The following is a 26,895-nucleotide window of genomic DNA, read 5'->3' as shown; positions in this document are numbered from 1 at the left end:
GAGTGCTTAAGCACCTGTGAGACAGCAGATAGTGAAACACAAGGAGCTGATGCTTCTTCCTCCTTCTACAATATCTTAGTGGGGATTAAGAAGGTATGATGATGCCATAGCTCGTATAGCCCATGACACTGGTCATGACTGGAGTCAGGAGCTGTTTCTCCTGGTCAAGTCTATCAGTCTCATTTTTCACTTCTTCCAGGGGCTTTTATTTCTCTAGCTGAAAGTTAGTAACAGGAGACAGAATAAATCAGTAGGACTTGGTAAGATGCTCGGCCCTATATACTTTGCCAGAGTATCCCTGGGAGGGAGCTGGAGAAGTTGTTGCCACATAACACAGATTTCAGATCAAACAGGTGCTACAAGCTGCAGATATAGATGAGTCTTGTACATCTACAGTGTAAATGCAAACGAGTAGTACAATAAAACCCACTGACAGGACTTCCTGACTTCAACTCTCACTCAGTAACCAACTTTGCTGAATTTGCTGCAAAGAGAAATCTGATCTGTCTCAGCTTACACAGGGCAGCTGTGGGTAACAGACACCACAGCCATGCTGAGAACTGACCAGTGCTCTGCTCTGTGCAACAAACCAGCTGCAATGCAGGCTCACACCTCTGGCCTGCACCACTTTTTATAGCATGAGCTGCCTGGAAGGACGGCAGTCACAGTGCGGGTCTGCAGGATCCTGAACAGAGGTTAACCTCTTGCAGAAGTTTCTTTGCAGTACCAGAGCACAATGCCACGTGTCCAGGGGAACGCTGCTCCTGATGGTTGGCAAAAATGCAAACAGAGTGTGCCAGGACTGGTTTTTACTGCAGGATGTGCTGGCCAGCCTGGATAGCTAAGCAGTGGCTACTTCAGAGTAGCTGAGGAATGAGTACACAGCTATTTCAGTTCTTGGCCCTCCAATATCCCAAATTAGGCTTACAGCCCTGTTAACCTATGAAAGCCATTTGGGGTTAGGCATTCCCACCAAGCCACGTAGCTACTCAAGTCCTTTTAGGAGATAGAGCTGCTGTTTCTTTGTGTGTGGTCACTGGAAAGAGTGCAAGTTAAACAACTGAAGCCTGCAAGCCTGCTTGTTTAGGCAATACAGCTACTCCCCATGTTCCCCTGCTGAAGAAATGCCACACTGGTTGGTACACAGCCCCAAGGGCATGGCCAGGGCAAAGGTCTGGAGAAGCTAGCCCAGGCAGGGCTGAAGCAAGCAAAACCAACTCATGTACAAGCACATGAAAGCAAGAGGCAAAGACCCTCAATTGCCAGCCATGTTGTCCAGAAGCACCTCAACACTGACACAGGGCATTTTCACTCCATATTCTGTTGGAAGCTTTAAGGAATCAGAGATAATATCTCTGAAATACTCTGTTCTATCTTCTTGCCAAAATGGGAAGGTTCCCACTTGTGAGGAGGATTTTCTTCCCACACATCATCCCTACAGTGGGCTCAACTCAACTGCATGCAGAGCCTCAGTTCTCCTGCTCTGCTTGTTGTCCTGCCTTGCAACCCAGATCTCCTGAGGCAGGTTCTCCCTTCTTTACTGGCCACAAGTCATTTTTCCATGACAACTACTTCATTTGCCCCATTATTACATAGAGCATTTACAAAAGCACTTTCAGTTCCAAAGCCAACTATTTCTATCAAAGACAGTATGATGACTTAGAGTGTTTTCTTCTTTCTAGCAACCCCAAAAGAATGACTAATCACTGACTCAGGCATATGTCATTACGTTTTTGCCCACAGATGCTAAACTAGAAAGTCACCTGTGACTACCTCCCCTACTACTGCAAAGACTTCCATATTTTCTCCAGAATCACTTCCTACACCTTTTATCTTTAAAGAAAGATCTGTCTGACTAGCTCTTCATAAGACACTTGGTTTTAGCATTATGTGCCTCCTGAACAAGCCTGCAGCCCTGAGACAATATACTTCAGTCTAGGATGCTGCTATACAATGAGTTATAAAAGGCTTTTGGAGATTTCTTTGTTTTCCTGGTTGTTTGGTTTTTGTTTACATAAAGGGCTTTTATTTAACTAGTGCTAATTTTACTAGTCTCAGAACAAGACTGGGCATTGTGCAGATCTCTGTAATTATCTATAAAAACTTAATACAAGAAATTACCCAATGGTCCAACTAAAAGTGCTAGAAATCAAGTGATTCGTTCCAGCAGAAGACTCAATAGCCTTTCACTAAGGAGAAGGCCTGGCTCACAAAAACCAAACCGTCCACCACTTTGCCCTACCACTGTGATGGCCTGGACACTGATTGAAGGGTACAGAGAGGTAGCTGGTCCTCCAGAGGAAAAGATGGCATAGGACAGACATAAACCTGAACTCAAGCCCAGCCACCACAGGCAGTACAGCCACAACTGTGAATTACCCACCGCTTTGTCTTCCTGGAGCACAACTTAGGCTTAGATGGAGATAGTTAGACTGGGGGAGAAAGGGACATCTGTTCCACCACAGACAGCTGAAAGGTATTTTGAACAGCTCCACTCACCCAGGGGAGTGTCCACCAAGATTGCATTGTAGAGCTCTGCAGGTGTCTGAGCAATGTTCACAGCTTCCATCTGCTCAAAACTTCCCAGAGGATGGCATTTGGGCACCAGTTCGGAGATGGAGCGCTGGTGCAGAGTCCCAGTGATCAGCAGAATGACGTTGTCAATCATGTAGCTGTACCTGGAGGAATGAAAGAGGAAGACTGAAACAATACATACAATACGAAACCCAGCAACAGGCACACATCATCTCCTCATGAACATCTCCAGAAAGATGCATGCTTCCCACAAAAAAGTACTCAGGCAACCCCTTAGCATCTGTTTCTCATGCCAGGCTAGGAAAAGGCAATCAGGCATAATTCCCAGGCTGTGATTTATACCACAGCTGAACCACACCATCTGGGTACCACCTACCACTGAAGACCATTAGACTGGAACGGACTTCTGGAGGCCTCTGGCCCCATACCCTGCTCCAAGCATGACCAGCTCTAACTGCTCAGGCAAAAAGACTTTGAATTACTTGCAAGGATGTGTATCTCACAACCTCCCTGGGGCTCTGCTTCAGCATCCAACCACACTTGCAATGAAAAGGCTTTTCCTAACATTCCCCCATGGTCATTTGTCTACTGTCTCTCATTCTAACCCCACACACCTCCAAGAGGAGCCTGGCTCCAGTTTCAGTGCCAGCAACACTGCTCCATCTTGCCAAGTGAAAGGAGGAAGGGTCACATTTCTGCCGCCTCACTCCATTCCAAAAACAACAGGACTGGCAGCTTTGGCACAACCTTCACTCACACCCTCAAGAAACTACACATAAGGTTTTTCACACCTCTACACCAAAAGCTACAAACTTCTTCGTATTAGCCCAAGTTATGACGCCCCAAACCAAGTTCTCCACTTATGTTATTCAGGATTAGGAGATTCAGTCCTTGGCACTGCAGCAATGGGACATTCAATCTGGAATCACAGTACCTGGCATAAGTTCCACCAACACAAGCCCTTTGTGGCCCTCCTCTCCAATATGTCCATTTTTCTCCTGCACTGAGGAGCTCAGAACTGGGCACAGGATGCCAGGTGAGGCTTCCCCTGAGCAGAGGAGAAAGAACACCTCCCAGTACTCCCAGTCCAGCCAGAGAAAAGAGACACAGCTGGCCCGAAGACTGGGTACATACAAAAGGCTGGTAGCCTTCTCCAAGTAGAAGGTCCAAGCAAGGGATTGAGGTATCACATAAATACCAAGTGTCCCAGCAAGAACAGCAGTGATACTCTAGGCATCTTCACCACCAGCTAAGCCACAAGTCAACCAAGCTGAGAACCTGAAAAACATCAAGTGAGATGAGGGGTTTTTTTTATTCAGCAGAAGTTGCCTTTGCAGATATCCCTCAGTAGCACAGGGAAGAGGCACGATGCTTAAGAGCAGGATATGTGGCATTTTACACTCCTTTGATTGCACTCCTAGAATTCTAAAAAGTTAGATGATGGAAAAGACCTGAAGAAGCTCCTTGGCAGGAGATACTTCAAAACAAATGAGATCAGTCTGAACTAGAATGGCAGAAGGAGTTATGCACATCTGGAGTTGAAGCTTTGCTGAGAGTCAGGCTTCACACAGGCACTGGAGTACTGAAGAAAGGAACTTAATGCCAGCATCCTGGGACTGAGGTGAAGACAGGCATGGCAAGGCTCTGGTGATATTTACCAGACACACACTGGGATGCTGCTGGTCTTTGCATTTCCAAGCTAAAAAGGAGCACAGTGCAGACCTGCTTCCCTTTAACCACATCAAAGGCAGGTAAGCAGAGCCAGTTAAAGGCAGATTTTGCGAGTTTTTATTAGATGGGCTTATTGCCTCTCAAGTATGCTCAAAGGGCATGTCCATGAAAACATCAAATCCACACCTTAGTTCCTCAAACAGGTGCTGCTTTTTTCTGTCCACACTGCAAGGCACCTCCTGGCCCTATGATTTTTGCAGAGCACCCTTCTGTTTTCACAGCCTACTTTTCCTGGTTCAATCTAGAACCAGGGCAATCAGCACAAGCTTCACGTACTAGGAAACCTCCTTTTGCCCTTTAATCTGCAAGGTCATTATCTTCCCTCCTGTTTGTGCAGCTCTCACCATGGAGATGACTGCAATCTCCAGGACAGCAAGAAGGGCCTGTTTATGAGAACTGAGGTAAGTCCCTTGCAGTAAGCAGCTGGTTCCTGGTAAATAAAAGCATCTGCACCCTAACACAGATGCTTCTTCATGAGGTGCATCAGAACAAGGATACAGAAGAACATTTCCCAGCTCCACCATCTGCCCTCAACATGCAAGTTTCCTTAGTGCAACGCAGTAGCTTTAAGGAAAGACCATAGGCACTTCTCTCAACAAAGCAAGGCAACAATATACAACCACACCAAATTTGTTATTTTAACTCAGCCTACAGTGAAGGAATAGGTAAGGAAATAACAGTCATGTACGCCAGCACACCTCCTTCCTATCCCCAGTTTACTACAGATACCACTCTCCACAAGATATTGCAAGGAGCCTGGCCAATGTCAACTGCACAAAAAAGGAACTGAGGAGAAGTGTCTGGAGCCCTACTGCTCTCAGGTCTTCAGAGCAGCTTACTGGAGTCCCACCAAGCTCTTTCATGCCTTCCCAGTCTAGCTCAGCACAAAAGCCACAGCCAGGTTTCAGGAGAGCTGCCAAAATCTGACTCTCTTCACACATGGAAGCTCCTGCTTTCAGAGTGATGGTCTCAGGAAAAGACAATCCAGCTGGCTTCCAGTGCCAGAGAACAAAGCATGGTCCTCCTTGTTTAATTTATACCCCTTGACTGTTTCCTCATCCTTCAGGGAGGTCTGGGAAATGCACGGTCTATAGCCCAAATGCCAAGGAAGCACCAACTGTTTTAAAGATTACTTCACCTCCTTAATTCTTGCTGTCAAAGGATTCATCCCTGCAGGAAGAGTTAATATATGTGAGACAGAAGGGGAATTCTCATTCAAATTTCCCTCCTGACAGCATTTCAAACCTTCACAATAACAAGGCAAATACAGCAGGACAAAGGTCTTCTTGTACCTGTTAAAGCCATGCAGACACCAGCAGCACTACCTAATCCTTCACAATAGTTCCATTTACTTCAAACAAGGCCAGACCATCCTCATTCACATTCAGTCCCTACTTCATTCCAATAAAATCAGTCACAGCTTAGCCACTCATGACTACAGGACAAGTCTTCCAGTGCCAGGGCAGCTGGAAAAGCCTCTTCTCATATGTGGAAAGGGCAAAATCACATTGCTGTGTCAGGTTTCAACAAGGACCCATCTGCCTCCATCAGCAAAGCTGTCCCAAGACCATGGCAGAGGTCCTGGCTATGCTGGCATTTCCCCCCAGGCCCAAAGAAATAGATTAAGTACAGCAGCAGCAGTGTTTCTAAGAACCTCCAATGACTTGTGTAATAGAGCAACTTTTGTTGTCATCTTCTTCCTCATCTCCTATAAAGCTCTGACCAGCTTCAAATGTTTCAGCTTTCATGGTTAATGCCTGCTCAGACTCCTCCAAGAGCATTTTAACCTTCACTAGCTCTCAGTGCAGCTAATAAGAGGACCACATTCTGGGACACATAAGAAAACAGAAGTAGTTTGTCACTTGCAACACCATGAAGCCTTACATCAGCCCACTTGGATGGTCTCTTCATAGCAAAACTCTCTTGCACACAAATGTGTTTTACACTCCTGCTTTGAGCTGCTTTCTGCTCACCTGGGGACATGGGCACAAAACCAGACAGAGTCTGACATGCACAGTTACACCAGGCATAACTCTTCCTGTCACCCACTGAACAGAGGTGTTGTACATTCACAGAAATACAATTTTAGTCAATACTGAGAAGTGTCAGTAATATCTCACAGGAGAGTATAATTTCTTATCAAGGGACCAAAAAGAGTCAGCAAACATAGAAATACCCTCAGCATCATCCACAACAGGGCAGAGACAATGTTTTACAGCTTCCTGAAGTCTGAGTCAACTGGAGCCACTATCTTTGCTCCTCCAGCAACTTCCACTGCAGAACAATACGCATTAGGTGACACTCAGATAACAAGAACAAAGTCAGGCTAGGATATGCCTAAAGAAGCCGAAAGAGGGGCATTGGTGGGGGAAACCTTCCTTTCAGCAGCAGTAGGCCAGAGTTCATTCTCACTGCTGGTTTTGGGAGGTATGGTCTCAGGCAGACACAGCAGAGAGCCCTCACAGAGAAGAGGGGAGAGCCAGCCCCCAGAAGCTAAATCCTGACATAGTCACCCATGGGTAGCTATGGAGCAGAATCAAGCAGGAGTAGAGCACAAGTGCAAAAGCCATGCACAAGTACTTTGACAACGTATGTTTCCTCTTGCTGGCATTACTTAAGTACAGACACTGATAAGTGAGATATGCAAGAAAGACTGCAGTGCCTAATGAATATTTGGAAAGGCTGTTTTAGCAGGGGAGCATGTAAAATGCATGAACATTCATCACATGGGGCATTTACAATTTGGCCTCAAGGCACTCAGGCACAGCCCTGCAAGGCAGTGACCCCAAAACAGTTACAGCTTCTCCCTCCTCCACTTACTAATCTAATCTAATCATAAAGAGTCATTGTCCTACAGCAGGTAGGTTGGTCTTTTATTGCTTTCTGTTCCAGGATACTAAAAAAACCGTTAACAATACTGCAAATAGTCACAAAGCATGACTAATGATGGAATATTGCATGACCTGAGATTCTCAGGGATCCTCCAAAAGTAGAGCCAAAACTGTAGCTCAAACAGCTGCTCTGCAAGGGATCATGAGGACATCCCTCCATGTCACAGCCAACAGACAGCAGTGGGCCAATGCAGAGGTGCATAGCAGGGGTTTTGTCGGGATGGGTTAAGATATTGCCTTGCTCAGGCAGCTTTAATGCTTTCCAAAACCAGCATTAGACATTAACTCCGACTGCTGTGAGCAAGGCCAAAGCTCCTATGTGACTGCATTGGGCAGTTACTCAGATTACTACAGAAGCATGAATTTATTTTGGGATGAAAAAGGGAAATTTCCAGTGGGATCAGAGCAGTGCTCTGAACTCGGCATGAATTCTAGAGACAGCTTTAAAAGATAATGAAGTTGTTTTGACGATAGTCACTTTAGAATCTAATGATTCCCTCTTGCAGCTCATTCAGCTCACATACCCAGGGGGTGTTGGGAGAAGAAACTTAGGGAAAAAGTTTCAGGCTGGTTGTACTGCTGCTTCCTTGGGTTTGTGCATAAATACACAGATCCATCTATATCCCACTGGATACTGTGCTGGTACACAGAACCACTTGTCACACCTCTCTCAAGCTCCAAATGTTAAGCAGCCACGGGGGAAAGCAACACACAGACTTCAAAGCCCAAAAGAGCAGTGGCTGACACTAAGAATAGTGCCAACAGCTGAGATGTTTGTATCTGCAGGGTCGGCTTAAGATCATTAGTAAATAACTGCACAGATGTCCTGATCTGGAAAGGAGAGGAATGCTGCACATCAGGAAGATCTCAGTGCCTCACTGAGACTTGTTTGAGTAATAGACAATGGATGTGAACAGAGTCAAATCCTTTAATCAGTTTTTCAGCTCATATTAGAACAGGTCAGATCAGCAGCAGTTCTACCTCTCATCTGCAGCTGAAGCTCAGACAGTGGGAACAGCAAGAGCAGATGCAGTGTGTGATGATCTCTGCTCAAAGTGTCCTTGCTGGTCCCTTCCTATCTTTGCACATTCTCCTTCCTAGAGTCACATAAATACAAACCATACCTAAGTGCTACATTCGTGAACCTGCCAAAGAGAAAGCTGAGAATTTCATGGCTGCCACCACAAACCAAGGGCACTCAGCCAGGAAGTGGGTGCCCTGCTAAACTTAGATCAACAAGACCATTTGAGAGGAAAGAGTTATAACTTCACAGTACTACAGAGGCTGTGGCAGCCTTTCAAAACCAAGTATCCAGGAATGTTCTCAGCATTAATCTATATTTAGCTGTATCTCCACATGATTTTTACCATCCTCTAGTCTAGGTCTCTTGGGATACTGACCTCAGTTTTCCACTGGTATCATCTGTTAACTTACATGCAGTGATACATTGTTAGCTGCATTAAAGACTAACGAGGAAAAAAAAAACTACAAGAAGTACTTTTTATTTTAAGGCTTTATTCATTTGACTCAGTGTTCCTGATCTGTAAAAACCCCAGGGAATGTTTTGAGCACTTTGCAGCCTGGTGTAAGAATCTTTGGTTACCTAAACTTGATGCCTCAAAGTTTGAGAAGCACAAGGCTGATATGCAAAGCTGAGCCCTGGCACTCTGCACCACGTTGAACAGATTTGAGCCCTAATAAAATTTTAAATATTGACCAAAAACATGTAATCATGCTGCTTTCACAGGGACCAGATGCAGAAGTCAAACTTGCATGAAGTTCTTTTATCTTACTGGTAAAGAACAAACCCCAAAACATTTCATGGATATAAAATAAGAGGAAAGGCTGCACTGTTCACATTATGCCCCCAACTGTCTCTAGTAGCTAAGAAACCTGAATGAGTTTAGAAGCCTAAAAGCTTTTACCTGCTTCTCACTGAATGTGTGGTCTGGACCCAGCCAATGTGCAGAACATCTCTGTGCATACAAACTTGCTGCCAGCAGAAGACAAGAAAATTCATCATCCCTCTTGACATGCAGTAAACCAAAGGAGGTAGACACAAGATTTAGCTCAGCCTCTAAATATTGTGGTACTTATTCAAAGCTCTACACAAGTGTTTGCTAGACTTCAAACTAGCTGACAGAATGGACCTGGGAGGGCACTAGGACCCAAGATGCTCCCAGGAAGCCTTCAGAAACAGTGCCCTTGTGCTCCAGACCTTCTCTGGGCTGAACTTGCCTGTCTAGAGTATTGAGTAAGGTAAATCAATGGAAAGGTAAAAGGAAAACAAAAGCTGCTAAGGTCAAAGCATGAAAGATCTTGGGAATGGTTTCAGTCGAGGAGTGAAGCATGTTACGTGTAAACAGAATTGCTTAGTGAGTGCACACCCAGCTGAAGGCACCGCACATGGGTTTTCTTCTGGAAAAGCTGCAGTCATACAAATTGATTTGAGCAGCATTGATAACCTCCTAATACATACTCCCTACCCTTCTTGTTTTATGCCTCTAACATTCTGTTCAGCCTGTTGAGGAAAAGACTGCAAGAAGGAGCATGGGGAAAGTACAAGGACTGTTCCTGCCAACTGCAGACTCACCAGAGTAATTCAGCTTTAAACAAAGCCCAAGAAGATACAGAAGTCCACACACTGCCTGTGGATGACACTGCATGAGCTTGGACAGGGAAGATATCCAGGGGCAATAAATTCTCACCTAATCACCCAGAGCCTGCATGCTAGAGCCCTTTCTCAGACTCTGTAGAGTTTCACTGAAGACTTCCCTTAGTGACACACAGGCTGACATCTGGAGCTCATCACTCACTTTTTGCTGCATCTTTACTGCCACCAGTAGCATTTTGTTAGCTTTTCTGATCACTACCACAGCTCACTGTTTGCCAGGCACTGTGTTAACATGCTGTTAAGAACAGTGCTGCCCTGTAGCAGAACAGTTAGGCTGTTCCCATTTAAATCCACTGGCCAAATGAAATGTTTTTCAGGCATCAGGAAAAAAAAAAGCAGCCTTTTAATCTAATATACAGTGAAACACACCTTTCAAAGATTCCCTTTCTAATGAGGGCACCCGCAGTCACACCATGACTCCCACGGTCACCACCATGCAACCCAGTCCATCACCACAGACATTGGTTCTGGGAAACCAGTATGAGATCAGCATCCTTTGGGAACACAGGTGAGCAGATGCAGCTCTGATGCCACCATCCAGAGAACACAAGTCTCTGATCATTTCCAGACCATTAGCTAAATGCCCTCTAATTTTGAATATTGCATAATCCCTCCAAGAACTTGGCTTATCAGTTCAACTTTGCACTCCCTGCAAACACGGAAGCTGTTTGTCAGAAACCCGTGCTGCTTTGCCAAAACAATCTCTGCAGAAAAGGCTCTTAAGCCTTTTATTGCAGAATCCACAGCCACTATGGTAAGTTCTGCTTCCTAACCCCACTGCCACCAAGGAACCTGACTGAAACAGTATAGTGTAATTTTAAATGCAGCAGCATTAGGAAAGATCCTTTGGATTGCTGGACTTGTCACAATGAACTACACCTAATGTAAAGCATTTGGAGGGTTTTTTTCTTCTGCAGGAAAGGATTTCAAAAGGATGCAGTCATATTTTGTAACCTCTGCAGTTATGCCAGGATGCACACTCCAGTACCTTTAGAATGAAGACAGGCAACTTCCTACTCCAGAGAAGAAGATTAGTGCTCTTCAGCTTAAGAAGCAATTGAAAAATTTGGCTCCAGAAAAACCATTGCTGCAAAATTAAAATTGAATTCAAAGTTGTGCAGCAGAAACTATATCTATCCAGTGCAGGGGAGAGGCAGAGCAGGACTGGGTCAGGGAGAAGGTAACAGAGGGAAGTGTCAGTTAAGAAAAGGCATGCAAAAGGGGAAAAGGTACATGCAGCCTCATCAAAAACACATCTTGTGACCACAAAAACATACTGAAAGCCAAGTTCCCAGCTGCATCCTCGGGGCAAAAAAAGAACCTGGTTCCCAGCCCTTGCAAGCTGGTAAAATAAAGATAAAAGATGACCTAGTCTGTCCTCTGATGACAGGCTTGATCATAGATTTGGAAGATGTATTTAGACCCAGCTTGCTCCTAGCTCTCACTCCCATGGCACATTCCGTGTCCACAGCTGCCAGCAGCTCTCCCACTGAAGACAAGACCAAACACCTTCTCTGCCCATCAGTTTGCTGTGAGGGTTCAAGGGGCCCAACAGCTGCCAGGGCCTTGACACTGGTCTGCTGCAAAGCCTAGCTTCCCAGAGCAGGGAAGAGACTGTGCCGAAGAAACAGGGAGGGAAAAAAAAAAACTAAAACAAACCCCAAACAAAAAACCCACACACACAACAAAAACCAAAAAAAACAACCCAAAAAACCCACTAAACCTTTTTATCTGCCACTGGAGAAATACTAAAGCTGACAATCTGATCAGGCTACAGCAGGCTGGAGTCAGGATTCTTTATCATAATGTTGCTCCTATCTAAACCATATACAGGAACACTGGAAGGAAGGAGAGACAGGCCATGGCAGCACGTCAGGCTAACACAAAGAACAAAGCCTGTACAGAAATGCAAGGCAGCACATCACTAAGAAGAACCTAAAACCCACTTCCATCCCACAAGTCAATATGTGCTTGTTGAATTCAGGAAGTGGCTTTTGCTGTTTCAAGAACACTTAATACCTGTTTGTTGCTGCCCTACAGAACATCACTGCATTCCCTCAGCCAAACAGTCCATTGTTTGTGTTGGAGCAGAGATGTTAACAGACAATTTGTGCCTATCACTCAGATCCTACTATGGTTGGCTGAAAGACATGGGGAAGCACCATCAGACTTCCAGCAAGGAGCTGCGTGGCAAGATGCAGAGCTAGCAGGTGTGTTATGGAGACTGCAGCAGGCTCAGCAAGTCGAGCTTTCTACTTGCAGTGGCAGAGGCTGCCAGCTACAGCCACCACTTGAAAAAACAAATTGAGGAAGTTGGCTGATTTCCCTTATTTTGGTACTAAGAACACAACACTTGCCACAGAAGAGTTCCTGGAGAGAACCAGAGCCAGGAAAGAGTCAGTGTGGTGCCAGGAGAGGAGCACAACAGGACAAAAAAAAAAAAAAAAAAAAAAAAAACAGTGTCAGCAAGTGACCTGGAGAACAAAGACCTTACTTTGGGGTTGCTGCCTAGCCGCGTTCTGAGGTCGGTTTTGTTCTCGTGCTTTTAAACACTGTCCTTTCTCCTATGCTCAGGATAGAGATTAACTCCTGTCCACCTCCCCAGGTGACCATCCTCACCCACGCTCGCTGCGCACCTGGAGACAGGAAGCACGGGGCTGGAGTGCCACCTTCCGGCAAGCAGCCGGCAGCGCGGCCTCCCCTCCTGGAGCCGGGCATGGAACACGCACCCTCTGCTCCAGAGCCCCTGCACTGCCTCTATTGCTGCTTCTCCTCTCCTTGGCCTCACTTCTTGCAGGCGCTGCTTCAAAGAGGTAAGTGAAATGACGTGGTATCATTCCACCTGGGACAAACAGCATGGCTCCTGGCAGGTTGGTGCTGGGGCCAGAGGAGACAAGGACTACAGCTGCTCCTGCAATCAGACATTTCCCCAGATGTCAGCAATGTGTCCTGGGTCAGATCAGAGCATCCTCAAAAAACAAGCACAACAGTCACCCGATGATCCACTCAAAACCACCTCAAAGGTTCAGCAGGACATTCAGGAAGGAGAAAGCTTGACTGTTTTTTAAGTGCTTGATCCATGTCCTGGCATCAGCCATGCACAGCGTGGCCACTATCAATGAGTGTTAAGAGGCCCCAAAGTGCCCATCTTACATGAGGTTATCCAGGAGTCCTAAGAAGGCCAAAAAGGTAAGTACATACAAAGACATCCAAGCAGCAATAAATTTCAAAGCTGAACTGAACACACTACAAAACATTTCCTTCCAATTTGAGCCAGACACACCTCCTACAATCCCACTCAATGTTAAAAATCTCTGTTTACAACTCAAAAGAGGTCTCAGTGAACTCAAGCTTTCCTCTTGCAGAAGCCAGCCCTGCTCAAACTTTCCACATCTTTCTACTATTTTTTATTTCACTTCAGCCTGTATACTATTAGCACACAGATACATGCAGTTGAGTACAATTTCTTCTTCTGACCACCTGGTGCCTCAATTGCCTTGAGCTGTCTACCAGGAGCAGTCTTTATCATTTCCTGCTCAAGTCTCATTAACTACCCTGAAAGAATGGAGTGGGAAATAGTCATGTTCAAAAGGCAAAGATAGATCACCCCCTATCTATGTGTGCATCCAGAATGAAAAATCAAGAGGCAAAGGCTTGTCCCAGTGTCACCCAGGCAGGCAGGACAACACAGTACCTCTGGGTGCACAAGCACAAAATCCCCAGCACTGCCAACATCCTTTTGGCTGAACATTTTTAAAGTGCTGCCTCCATACACGCCTGAGCTAGATGAAAACCACTGGCACAAGTATGTGCTACCAGCTCCAAAGTGAGCTGTTCTCCACTCCAACTATTTGGGACACACATGGGAAGTTTTACACTATCAGCAGACAAAATCTCTGAAATTTCTGTACCCTGCCCCAAACCAAGACCTACAACAACTCAAGGGACAGTTTCAGGGAACACAGTCTGAAAGGCAGCCTAAGAAGTCTCTTTTCTGCTAGGTCTGTCACCAAAATACTAGGTTTATCAAGAGAAGATAGACCCACTGGGCAAAAGCAGCACCCTCTCCAAACTCCTTGTGGTTCACTGTATCATGTTGTAACCTGCCTGAAGAGCCATTACAAGTTATTAGAGTTTCTAATACCCTGATAGTGACTCCCACCTTGAACCAGTCAAAGCTGGCAACACCTTCTCTACTTCAGCAATACTCCACTGGTGTGATGAGTGCAGACCCAGAGGATACCCCTCCATCAGTGGTGCAGCAGAACCACAACAAAACCCAACTGAACACATGACCTCCTTGCACAAAAGGCTCTACAAGAGTAGAGACATTCCATATGGAAAAACAACTTTCTCCTACTTCACCTTTTGCCTTCCTCTAGGCAGCACTGCAGACAATGGCATTAAAGCAAATGTTGTGGGTAAAAAGGAAAAGAAGAGATAAGAGTGAAGGCAACTTGAGGAAGGAACATTCTGTGCTGAACAGAGACAATATATTCAAAAAGAGATTATGCAGTAGCAAGAGACAGAGGAATCTGCATAGAATCATGTTTTGCTGTAGAGAATGCATCAAAGTGAGAATGACAGAAGCAGAATAAGACCAATGTTAAACCAAATTGAGGGCAGAACACCAGTTCTTAAAAATAATTCCAACAGCTGGTAAGAACCAGCCTTTCTGATTACACAAGATGTCTAAGGTCTTCTGCAAAACACTAGGTGGATGGTAGACACTGAATAAAGATCAACAGGGCTGAAGTTAAGAGGAATTGGATTTCCATAGCCATCCATAGCCTTCCTACCAAGTCAGGCAGTGTGTAACCAAGGCAGGAGTGGTCTGAGACCATTCAGCTCATGTTTGCCACACACTGGTTTTTAAAGTGAGACTCTTAGGCAACAGCAAAGTTTTAAAGTCTGCAAGGTACTGCTGTGCTGCCCAAACTATTGCCTTTAAACAGATGTGACAGAAGCATTAGTGATTACTATGATAATTTCATGGAGACATTTTCATAAACTTGTAACACAGCAAAGGAAAAGCAACAGTGGAGGACCACCCACCTAACATTGCCAAGCTCAAACAGCACTGATGTCTTGACAGAAAATTCAAGATGGGCAAAGAGGTGTTTTAAGAGTTAACTTAAGTTTGAGAGAATAAAAGAGATTGCTCCATACAGCTAAGGTGATGAACTAGAAATTGCTTCATCCAGTGGAAACACTGCTGCAAAATGGGAGCTTAGTAACGTTTTGCTCCATATTTGGGTCCAAACATGAAAACTCTAGAAATTTTACTGACAAGCTTAGAAGTAAAAACTATTTCTTAGAAAACAGGAAAGGCTTAGGAGACAGCTTTAACACACTGACACAGAAAATAACAAATAGGAGCCACTGGGTTAGAAAGTGAGATAGCAGTAGCACCCAGACAGAGAAAGGAGTGAACACAAAGGCACATGGCAGAGAGACAGGTGTACAGTCAGTATTTGCAAATGCAGGAGATGCCACAGATAGATGAAAATTTAAATTTTTTCCATTAACCACAAAAATCTTTCTACATCAGCCTGCATCATTCAAAAACTTGTAGCTGGTAAGCAGGATAACAGACAACTGCCAAAAATGCATAATTAGTATCACAGGCTCACTGTACCAGAGGTGAAACATTAACTATCCCGCTCAAGAATAGAATGTGATTTCCTTCTCAGAAATGCAAGTTAAAGTCACATTCTACCGAACCAGAAACTCACTTTTGTCCATGAGGCACCTCCTTGGTGGTTAGAGGAGACCATTGGCAGTGTAGTTTGCAAGCTAAACTAGAGCTTACAAGAATATAGACCAAGGAAAGGAAAGAAGTCAATTTTACTTCCATGTTTCAGATGCAAGCTAGGACTAGTATCTCTCTACCACTAACAATTCCATTTTGTTACTGAACAAAACAAGAGCAGCATTCTGGGAAGCAGAGGGTTGTACAAAACCTCTGGGAGACGATACCTCAAGACTGCTGGGCTATTTCAAGCTTTTCACATCAGCTTAACCTGCTGTGGAAGCCCCATATGTTTCCACTAACTGACAGAGATGTGCTAAGGCTGCTGCAGCCCTGTGTTTCCCTGCTGCACATTCCAGGTCCTGCCTTCCCCTAGTGCTGGCATTTGCTGTATTCCACCGAGCTGTCCAAGAAAAACAAACCAGTCAAAGGTTAACCCCAAAAGGGGAAAGTTGTTCAATTTCTGGCCATCCTAACTCCCTAACTCCAGTTTGTGATGGGGCCAGAGCTCCTGGGGTGGGACAGGAGAATCACATCAGCCCTGATGAAGGCTGATCAACCTCAGAACTAGCAGGTAACTCCTGTAATGCACACACATGGCATGTCTATGTTTTGCAGCAGGACCACAGTTTTAAAAAACCAAGAACATTTAACACAAGGGATGAAGATAAATGGTACCTCTAAGAGACTGAATCAATACTGCGATGGAAAACAGCCAAGCAGCTGTACCAATGGAGCACATGCTCCCTGGGAACAGAAGCCTTTAATAACACAGTGATACGATGCTGCTGCCTTGAGACCTCCAGATTAAATGACACCTGTTTCTGTCAAGAAGCTGCATAAAACACAGCAGATGCAGGGCTCAGAGTAGAAAGGTGGTCTGAGAACTCTCAAGTCTGGAGGAACACCAGCATTTCAAATGCTGTTCATGACCAGCTGGTACTCACGTGATAAAGTCCAGAAAACTTGCCAGGGGCTCATACGCGTGGTTCCTCATGTGACGGAACTCCACCACCATCTTCTCCTTCAGCTTGTCATCAATGACAGACACAGTGAGTGGGGAGGCTTCATTGGCCAGGAAGTTCCCATAGTCTGTGCTCTGGAGGTGCAGTTTCAAGTCTGAAAAAGAAAGAAAAATTCCACTCTAGAGGGTTTTGGGCTAGGTTTGGGGTTTTTTTCAGCACAGCCAAAAAGCTGCTGCTCAGCACTTCTCTAGGCATCCTCTTCTCTGAAAGATCACCTAGACAAAAACCCGTGTGTTAGGTCATACACTTATATTTGTTCTCAGTTTTATCATGGACAACCCAAACGCAGGAAAAGATCAGTGTTTCACCGTATCAGCCTTGCCTCATCTTAAAGGCAAATCTGTAACACCATTTGTGTAACTGAGCACACACACTGGTGCCAGCTGTTCACTCTGCTAGGTCAAGGTGGAAGCTTACTGATTTTCTAGGAGGTACTTGCTAGAAATCCAGGGGGATAAAAAAACTAAATAACTTAAGCACTCCATCTAGCCAAAAGGGCTCTGGCTGCAGGCTCCTTTGCAAAAATCACAACCAAGAACCTAACTGCACACACAGCAAGTCTCCCCAGATACTAGTGATGTGCAGACATTTGAAAAGCTTTCAAAACCAAAAAGACAGAAACAGCAACTTAGAAATTATAAACCATCTTGGTCTTACATTATCAAAGCAGCCCAGCTAATTGTGCTGGTAAATAGAATTCAGGCATTAACAGGTAGAGAGGGGCTAGTGAAGATGAAGGCCATTTAAATCCATCTCACAGGGTAGGCAATCCCTGCCCAGGATGGAAGAACATGCTCAGAAGTCTTCCCTTTCTCCAGTTTCAAGCAGAGGAAACCTTTGTTTCCTCTGTTACCCCTGCTTGCAGGTCAGGTGCCCAACCAAGCTGCAGTCCTGGCCAACAAGCAACCACAACACACTGAGTTCTGTCAAGATAAAAGCACTGTTTGAGCCAAAAGCATTTAAGCGTCTCTGTGGAAAAACTGAATCCAGAACTAAGGAACGTCATACAATCCTACTCCTCAAAGCTCTACTAGTTGCATTGGTACACAATGTTCATCTCCCTTCAGTTTCACCTCAGAGGGCCAGTTAGGCAAGCATCCTCCCAGGGATTCAAGGCCTTTATGGGGTAAGGAGAGGAGCTGGAAGAGTTGAGTCAAACCAGATGTGAACACACCATCCAGAGAAAATAAAAGAAGACAATTCTCCCTGGTTTTTCTGAAGCAGCATTACTGAGGCTGCCTTTCGCTTCCACTGAGCCATAAGAGTCCTCAGCATTATGGCACAAGTATCCACAGCACCAAGGTCAGAGCAAGCACGCAGCCTGGTTTGAGGAGTTTGACCTTTTGACATAACACCCAGCCAGAGGCACAAGCTGGAGAGCTCCTCCTCAGGCTCCAACCTGAGCTTGTACAGCATGATACTGTTCTCAGCCCAAGGGATCAGGAGTCAAACAGCTTCCAAGCCAACTGACTCTTCTGGGTATTTCCAAGGAGCTCTAGCAAAGATGGTTTTGACCCAGCACTCCATAGTTACAAAGATGTTCCCACTGTTCAGTATAAATAAAGGCCAAAGATTTAAATACCACTCAGTTGTCATATTTCTCAGTGGTTTATGTGAGAGTTTTAGAGGCACTTGTAGAAAGTAGGGGATTCTGCTCCCCTAGTCAGTTCTGGTGAGACCCCATCAGCAGCACTGCATCCACCTCTGGGGTCCCCAGCACAGGAAAGACATTGAACTATTTGGAACAGGTCCAGAAGAGGCTACTAAGATAATTAGAGGGATAGAGCATCTCTCCTATGAGGAAAGGCTGAGAGGATTGGAATTGTTCAGCCTAGAGAAGAAAAGGCTCTAGGGAGACCTTACTGCAGGCTTTCAGTACCTGAAGGGGCTATAGGAGAGCTGCAGAAGTACTTTTAACAAGGGCATGGAATGACAGGACAAGGGGTAACAGCTTCAAACTGAAAGAGACCAAGTTTAGATTAGATATTAGGAAGACATTCTTCCCTGGGACAGGGGTGAGGCACTGGCACAGGTTGTCCAGAGAAGTTGTGGCTGCCCTATCCCCAGAATTTTTCAAGGCCAGATTGGACAGCATTTGAAGCAATCTGGTCTAGTGGAAGGTGTCCCTGCCCATGGAAGGAGGTTTGGAACAAGAAGGTCTTTAAGGTCCCTTCCAACCCAAACCATTCAATAATTCTATGAATCCTGAATGTAGCAAAAAGAGCTCCCCATCCAACTACACACATCAAGGCTGAAGCAAAGCAGAGCTCTAACCTAGATCTCTGTTCCCCAGGGTAATCTGCAGCTGAACAGCTGTGGTTTGTTCTACCAAATCATGGTCAGGCTTATGCTCACGCTAGCAAGGGAGAAGACATTGCCTGAGTAACTTAGTCAAGTCTGCAGCACAAACCTTGCCACAGAGTCAAACACTAGATCATGCCAGAACTTGGAATGTCCCTCACCTCCACACAGCCTGCACAGGATTATTACTGATAGTAATAATTTCCTAATGTTTTCAAAAAGCCCAGCTCACAGGCAGCACCCTGTGTACAAAGGGTTCTGGCCCATCCGTTCTGCAATTGCTTAATTTCTGAAAGCAAAGATAGATGGGATACCTACCTGAACTACATCTTAATGAGTTTTTGTCCCACTTTTAAAGCTCCTAAATGATGAATTTTGGAGTCTGAGTGGAAATTAAGTTCCTGACAGATCAGGACTTTACTAGTTTGCTTTTAGCAGAAACTGGAGAAAACATGGAACAAAACTGATCAATTAATATGTTCAATTAATATAAGAGAAAAGGTCCTGGTAAGAGTATTATACCCATAAGCTCAGATTACAAGGGAAGGCACAAGGAACTGCAGTAGTTGCATTCATATACCTCCTACTTGCAGTTCCCAGTAGTTGTGCAGAGCTCTAATGGAAGCTAAGTCTGCCCAAAAAGGCATGTGATGTTGTTTTGCAGCATACAGGACTTTGGAGAGGAAGCAGCTATTGCATATCCTCCCAGATCTGCCTTCAGTAAGGAAGCTGCCAAAGCTTATTTTCTCAAGTCCAACACCATTGGTTTGTTTTGTTGTCATCACAACCTGAAACTCTGCTTTTGAGGCTGCAAGCAGCTGCTTTGCTATCATGTCACTTGATGCTACAGACTCGGCGACACAAAAAGAAGTTTGCTGTACTTCCAGGAAGTCAGAGCTGCACTGCATCTAGACCAGAGGCACACAGGCTGCACGTTGTGCCTTGCAGGCTCTCCAACAGCTCTGAGCAAGCTCCCATGAGCTGCTTGGCCGGAACATTTTGCCCTGCTCCATGAAGGGGTTGTGCCCCCAACTCCACAGCACAAGAGCCAGCACGTTATGTTGCAACTGGAATAAGGGCCATGTTTATGTAACACTTGGAATTCATTTTTACAAGGAAGGCCAGCCACAAACTGCAGAACTAAACTTTTCTGAATCTTTTAGCATCCAAGCAGACAAAACAGAACATATTTTCCAAAAATTGGACCGGATTTATGAACCCTGACTCAGTGCATCCCACGGTGTATCAGTGCCTTACACTAGCCTGTCCTCCTCCAGCTGCTGGGCTAGTCACCAAGCTTCAGCCAAGAGGGTTTGGGAGCTTTTAATAGGACTATTCACATGTCAAGCTTCTCAGATGAGAGCAAACTAATCCCGTGGTTTCACAAATCTGCTGCCAGAAGAGCTGTCCCAGTAGCACGGTGACTAATAAGTGGACGCACTGCTGAGCAAGCCCCAAGCTCTCCAAAAGCTCAGGTTCCCAATGCAAGCTTAGACTGCGGTGGAGTTGGCCTCTGGCAGCAAGAGCAGCACCGTGGCAGGGGCAGCTGCCAGAGATCCCACACGCTGCATGTCGATAAGACACTGGCTGCAAGGCTTTTGCAGTGCCTCTTCCCCAGATGCTGCTGAAAAGGAGGAAGACCTGCACCTAGAGGCCAGCCCCTCCTGATACCAACAAACAACAGCACAGGGCCTCAATCCAGTGACTGATTTTAAGAAATACATTTGCCTGTTCTGGCATTTTTCCAAGAGGTTCACACACTTTATGTAACAGACTGAGCCAGCATTTGGCAAGGGAGCACTTGAATGACCACAAAACTTTTGTTCTCTCTCCTCCCACGCAAAACTTAGGAAATTATGGCCAGGTCACTGCTCCCAGAAAGTTGCCTCGTGCAAGAACACAACCATTTGTCAGCATGACAGTCTTTTTCAGCTGGGTAGGGTAGTGCTTGGAATTACCATGACATGTACTTACAGCCACCTCCTATTAACTCTCAGATCAGGCCCTCTGGTTTTTGTGCAGCTGCCTGTACATGAGCCACAAACACAACCAGAGCTTAATCAACCCACTGCTGTGCCAATACCTTGACATTTCAGATGACATCTTCACAAGAGACTTTATATCCACACTAATGCAACTATCCTCTCCTGCAAGTTTGCTTTGACTTAACAAGGACCCAAGCCATTAGTCTGTCAGACATCTGTCAGTCACAGCCTTTCCTGTAAGCCCTGCTCAGACAGAGTGATCCATGGCCCCATCAGCTCAGACTTCCAACCCTTCCTTCTTTCCTGCTGTAACTGCATTGCAGAGCTCTGAATCAAGTTAAGGACTCAAACACTTCCAGGCAAGGACTGAGCTGTCTTCTCACACACAGGCACAGAATCAGCTTCTGCAACTTCTGAGCTGAACTGATGTTTTCACAAAAATTATCTGCTGTAACCCTGACATCTTCCTCCAAAACACCTGGGGCCATCACTGCCTATATAAAAAATTAAAATATTATTTGCCATCTCCCAGGCTGGAGGCAGTAAAGCAGCTGAGGGATTACACAGCAGTCTGCAGATGAGCTACATCGCCCACATCTCCCTTCAGGAGACTGCAGTCATTACCATTTGCCTTGTTGCTGTTTGTTTGGTCTGTTTATAGCCACCTCAGACACTCCTGAAGCTGATTCTCTGAAATCTCATTCAAGAAGAACTCAGAGATCCTTTGTTCCCTGCAGAATGTAAGACCTTTCCTGTGGTTGCACACCACCAGCAGTGACGTGCTACCTCTTCTTCTCTGTTGTCAGGCAGCAAATTCATCTGAGCCACAGTTAGACACAGAGAAGCATCATCTTTGGCTCTTTCCTCCACCAGTATCTCACGACTTTTCACCAGTTTGAGATGCCCTCAGCACCAAAGAGCAGCCTGTGTTTCTAGTCCATCCCTTCCTGGGACTGAACTCGCTCCACTCAGAGCTTCAAACTCAGCACAGCCAGGTCATGTTCCATGAGGAGCCCCTTGACTAGGCAGCCCCTTCCTAATCTGTCCAAAAGGCAAGGTAACCCCTCCTCATCTTCCTGCATCCACAATAAGCTTTTTTCCCCCTCCACAAGACTGCTCTAAGTCCCTCTGTAACCTCAGAGGCCAAGTGCAGGACAACAGCCCAGCACCTAGTGCAGGGGTTAAGGGAGAGGCAACAAATCACTGAGAAACTAAAACAAACAGGGCAGAAAACAGGTCTCATGCTGCAGGAGCTGACAGCTGAGGAAAAACAAGATGAAAGCACTGACTGGCTGCCGAGCAGTAATACCTGCCAGGAAACCCAGACACCATCATCATCTAACAAGGGGCAGGACCCAAACAAGGGCTGAAGCTGCACCAGTACTGAGAAGCTGAGCTCAGCTGCTGCTTGAAGTTTAGCTAGGAGAAGCTATGAAGCAGGTCTCTGCCTGGTAAAGGAGGCCAGAACAAACAGCAAAGAGCCTCTGTTGAACCCTGCAGGAAGCCAGTGACCACAGTGTTTGTTTGCCACCATGATCTAGCAGGCTATGGAAGTGCCATCATTCTTCCAATAAACGATGTTTTCCTGAAGCTTGATTTAACAAGACAGTTGATGAAACAGCCACAGCCAATGGTTACACCCATACAGGATGCAGGACAAAAGCACCAAAATTAGCAGGACAGCATTTTGGACACTGTTCTGTTGCTACACGAGAAGTCAGCATTTGGAGGACAGGAATGGTCTGTACTTTCCTCAGATCTCACCTTGCTTGTAGACTCTACCTCCTCTGGGAGGAGAAAGCTCTTGGGGCCAGGGGTCAGTCCTGCTGCACAGTCCCAACACACAGGGGTCAGCTTTTCACACAGGGCTCCAAGATGTCAGTAGAGTGACAAATCATCATTGTGTGAATGACAATGAAAGGTCCCCAGCACATTAAGGTCTGGCTTCTACAGCCCCTGAGTTCAGACTGAACCACTCTCAGAGCTCAGGATGGATCTAAACATGGCCACGTCTTGGGACCATCAAGTGGCCTGTCCTTACTTGGTAGTACAGTAAAGGAGCTGCACAGAAAAGGATCTATGCTGTTCCCCCTTCACACAGGGGAATATCATGAGCTCCACCAAAAGCACTCTTGAAAAGTCAGTCTAGAGCTCTGCAACACCCCTACACTGCCCATGTGGTCATGCTGAAAGAGAAGCCTCACTCCAGCCTTCTTGGGTCCTAAATTCCAGGGCCACAGTGACAAAATGGAAAAGAGACAGGTAGCACAACCTCCCCTGCTCTTCTCTCATGAAAGGAGATGTGCTGAACACCTCAAAGCAATGGCAGCCTGCAGGGGAGAAACAAGATTCCTGGGACAATGAAAACAAAAGCCCATACTGCACGCAGCCTGCTGTACAGAAGACAAAATCCATGGACAGATCCCACTCCTCCAAGTGCACACCATTGTTTACAAGGCATCCCAGTTCCCAGCTGAGCCAACGCACAGAGGCACAAGCACCCACAGAGTGGTGGTGCTGAGATAGTCTCCATAAAACCTCTCCCAAAAGAGGCCCACAAGCCTGAGCCAATTCCCTGCCACTCCTCAGCCTTATCACCCAGCTAAGAAAGTGACACATCCTGCTGCTGGATTTCACCCACCAACCACCTCTACAACACTGGCAAGTCAGAAAGAAAGCAGCTTTCTACACTGTTGCTGTGGAAGCAAGAAGAAGTAGCAGCAATAGAAGGCACATGAACACTGACCTAAGGGTAAAGATACTCCTGGTTCAAGATGCTTTTGTGCACTTCTTGGGCCCTGCATGCTTTTTGCAGAAGGGAGCTTTGCAGACCAACAGTAAAGCCAGTTGATAACCTACATTCCAGTCCCAAACTGAACTCTGCTGCTTTAAAAGCATCACTACTGTTCAACTGCATCAACAGCTTTTCTTTCTTCTGATAGAACATCACACCTCTGACAGGCCATCACAGCTTGAAGAGCTGTAGATGACTCACCAATCTTCTGACAGTAGAAATCTGGGTGACTCCTAAGTTTGGTTGCCCCAAACAGATTCCACGCGAGCAGAGATCCATGCTCACAGCACTGGAGCAGAGGAAAGCAGCTTCAGGTCCTTCACTGACACCTTGTGTCAGAAGCAGGAACTGGATACGACAGTGACCACCAGGCAGGTTCCAAAGTTCCCAGCTATGTGTACTGCACAGGGCCTCGGCTGAGAAATAACCAGAGCACCAGGACTTTTGGAGCTGAAAGAAGGGATTAAACGTGTTATTGCTAAAGAGTTTAAGAGAAAGCTTAAACCAAAACAGCTCTCTCACACACACACCCTCAATCCTGGCCATGTTTTTCTGCACTTCTTATGGCCAGCTCAGGAGTCTTCCTGACCACAGACAGCCCATTTGGCTCTCTGTTTCTGACTCAACAAGGGAGAGCTTGGATCAGATTACTTTGTGATCAGACAAGCAGGGACAACGGGGGATCATGCAGAAAAGCATGATTTCCTCCCTTCCAGCAGCACTGAACTGCCAGCCTAAGTCCTGAAGCCGACAAGTCAATCCCTTTAGGCTTCCAGACTGATCTGGGCACACCAGAGGGAGCGGCATTTCAGACCTGGAAGCACAACGCCCTCCAAGCAGCCAGATATTCAATTCCCAGGGCCAGAACAGCCTTGGTCCTTCAGGATTTCTCTATGGCCAAGACAACCACCTGCTCCAGGACTGGGACTAACTGCAGAGCCAGACATATGAGAGGCAGCAGCAAAGACTAAACAGAGTAGAGAAGAATTATCAGTAATTTATGCCCCAGTACTTATTTTGGCTGCTAATACATCAGCCACTGCCTGGATTTAGTGCAGATGAGCATCTGTGAGGGAAAGAAACACGTTAAAAGTCTGTGAAGCACAGAAAACAAGGACTGGAATGGGAAAATCAGCACTAAAAGGACAGAGGAAAGAAACCGTTTGACCAGAGACCCATGTAAGTAATAAAGAACAATGTTCCTTTAAGAAAAATCCCTCTCCAAAAGCATGCTAAGCAGGGGCACGGCGAGCCAAGTGAAGGAGTAACAAGAGGGGCAGTGAATTTGGAAGAGTCTTCAGGTTCTGCATGAAGCATGACCAAGAGCACAGCAGCTGCCACCACCAGAGAGCTGCTGGGGACAGAACAGCAACAATACCATGACAAACATACAGGAACTCCAATGTGACTCATCCAAATGCAGCCAACACCACTCCAAGGGAGAACTAGGTTTAAGCAGCTTGGTTCTGAAACCGAGAAATGGAGAGAAAAGAGAAGCTCCAAGTACAGAAAGACTCCAAAGAGGAAGTTATCTGCAGGAAAGGTGAAAAAGTCACAGTTCAGGGCATGCTGAGACTTGTGACTACCAAGAGAGAAGTCACTCCCACTGCTCTCTTTCAGGCTCTGGGCTCCACAGCAGGAATTACAGTGACTGCTGCAAGCAAAGAGCTGAAAAAAAGGAAAAGTGGAAAATGAGCTTCTGTCCTAAGTAAAAATATACTGTGAATTTTTAAGGTAGGGACTGGGGTACAACACAGCACTCTGCTCCCATTCTGTTGTTACCTGGAGCTGCTCACTCCAGGTAACTTGCATCCAAGGGTTCAGCTGGCCAGGGATTCATCTAAAGTGTCAATGTCAATTAACCACTCAGCAATGATTATCTAGATAAAACTGATACTTAACTAATTTTTTTTAGAGGAAAGAATGATCCAATAATTATAGTTCCACTGATCAAAACAACCAACATCTCTGGATACGCGTGTTTCTAGTTTATTTCAAGACAGGCCTAGTTTTAATCTGCGGGATTTGTGGTCGAGGTTCTGTATATCAAGGAGTGAAAACTGCTAAGCAGGTCACTGATCAGAGGAACAGTTTAGCACCAACTAATTAAGATGACGAGGTGACCAGAGGTGATGACAGAACTGCAGAATAGTTTGGGTTGGAAGGGACCTTCAAAAGCCATGTAGCCCAACTGCCTGCAACGAGCAGGGATATCTTCAGCTAGACCAGGCTGTTTAGAGCTCCATTCAACCTGGCATTGAATGTTTTCAAGAATGGGGCATCCACCACTTCTCTGAATAACCTGTGCCAGTGTCTCACCACCCTCACAATTAAAAAAGAAATCCTCACGGTTCTGCAAGTTTATACACATTGATCTAGAAAAAAAGATGATGGCTAGAAATCGGAATTAGCCTCAAAAGAGATCTCAAGATCACAGGCAGCAGATAATTCACTGGGGAATTTACTCAGATATGCACTAGATTTTTTTCCACTAGTGATCCCTCAATAACAGTAGGTGCTTTCCTAGGTGACCTGATCTCCTTAAACACTAATCATGGATATCAGGGATCTTAGATTATACCAATAACCTTATTCCAGGCCTTAAAAGGCTTCCTACCCTTTAGGGAGTGGAGGCATGAACACGTCTCACCAGCAACGTCTGTGAAAAACCACCTCAAGAAAGCAGTGGGAGCCCAAGTTCCCGCACACCAGTGTATCAGCTGCTGCAATCACACGGCCGGGCTGACCGGGAAACTGAGTCAGCTGGGGCGGGGTGGGGGGTCAGGACGGGACACGGACTGCGTCCTCAGCCATGGGGTAAAGAGGGAACAGCTCCTCATAAACGCCGCTATCGGCTCTTTTTCCCACTGCCAGGCAGCCCCTTCCCTCCCCTCGTCTCCCCACAGCCCCTCACCATCTCCCCTCAGCCCGGACATTCCCCTCAGGACGGCGGGAGGGGGGGGGCTGTTCCCGCTTGCCTCAGGCCTCCACCGCTACTCACCCTCCAGGCTCTCACACTGCACCAGGTTCACGTAATCGCCTTGCCGGAGTACCCCCGCCTTAAAGCCGCGCACCAGCCCTTCCAGGTACCCGTTATCCACGTTGAAATAGAGCTCCGGGAAACACGACATGGCGGCAGCGACGAGACGGCAGCGCTACCGCCCGCCGCCTCACGTGACTCGCGGCGGGTCACGCGGCCCGTTCCCG

General features: G+C 46.1%; 1 protein-coding gene across 1 annotated transcript in view; it reads right to left on the bottom strand.

Moving 5' to 3' along the window:
• The window catches only part of ATP6V0D1 (ATPase H+ transporting V0 subunit d1), a 34,714-nt gene extending 7,858 nt beyond the window's left edge, over nt 1–26,856 (bottom strand). Inside the window, exons 1-3 of the mRNA XM_053952585.1 lie at nt 26,690–26,856; nt 16,531–16,702; nt 2,500–2,678 (exon numbers count right to left, since the gene is read on the bottom strand). Of these exons, the coding sequence (XP_053808560.1) occupies nt 2,500–2,678; nt 16,531–16,702; nt 26,690–26,819 (481 nt within the window). The 5' untranslated portion in view covers nt 26,820–26,856. The remainder of the gene's footprint in view (nt 1–2,499; nt 2,679–16,530; nt 16,703–26,689) is intronic.
• Nucleotides 26,857–26,895: the final 39 nt, after the last annotated feature.

The sequence above is a fragment of the Vidua chalybeata genome, chromosome 11, assembly GCF_026979565.1.
Source record: "Vidua chalybeata isolate OUT-0048 chromosome 11, bVidCha1 merged haplotype, whole genome shotgun sequence".
NCBI lineage: Eukaryota > Metazoa > Chordata > Aves > Passeriformes > Viduidae > Vidua > Vidua chalybeata.
Note: the sequence above shows the minus strand (reverse complement) of the source record. Positions and strands in the feature narration are given on the sequence as shown.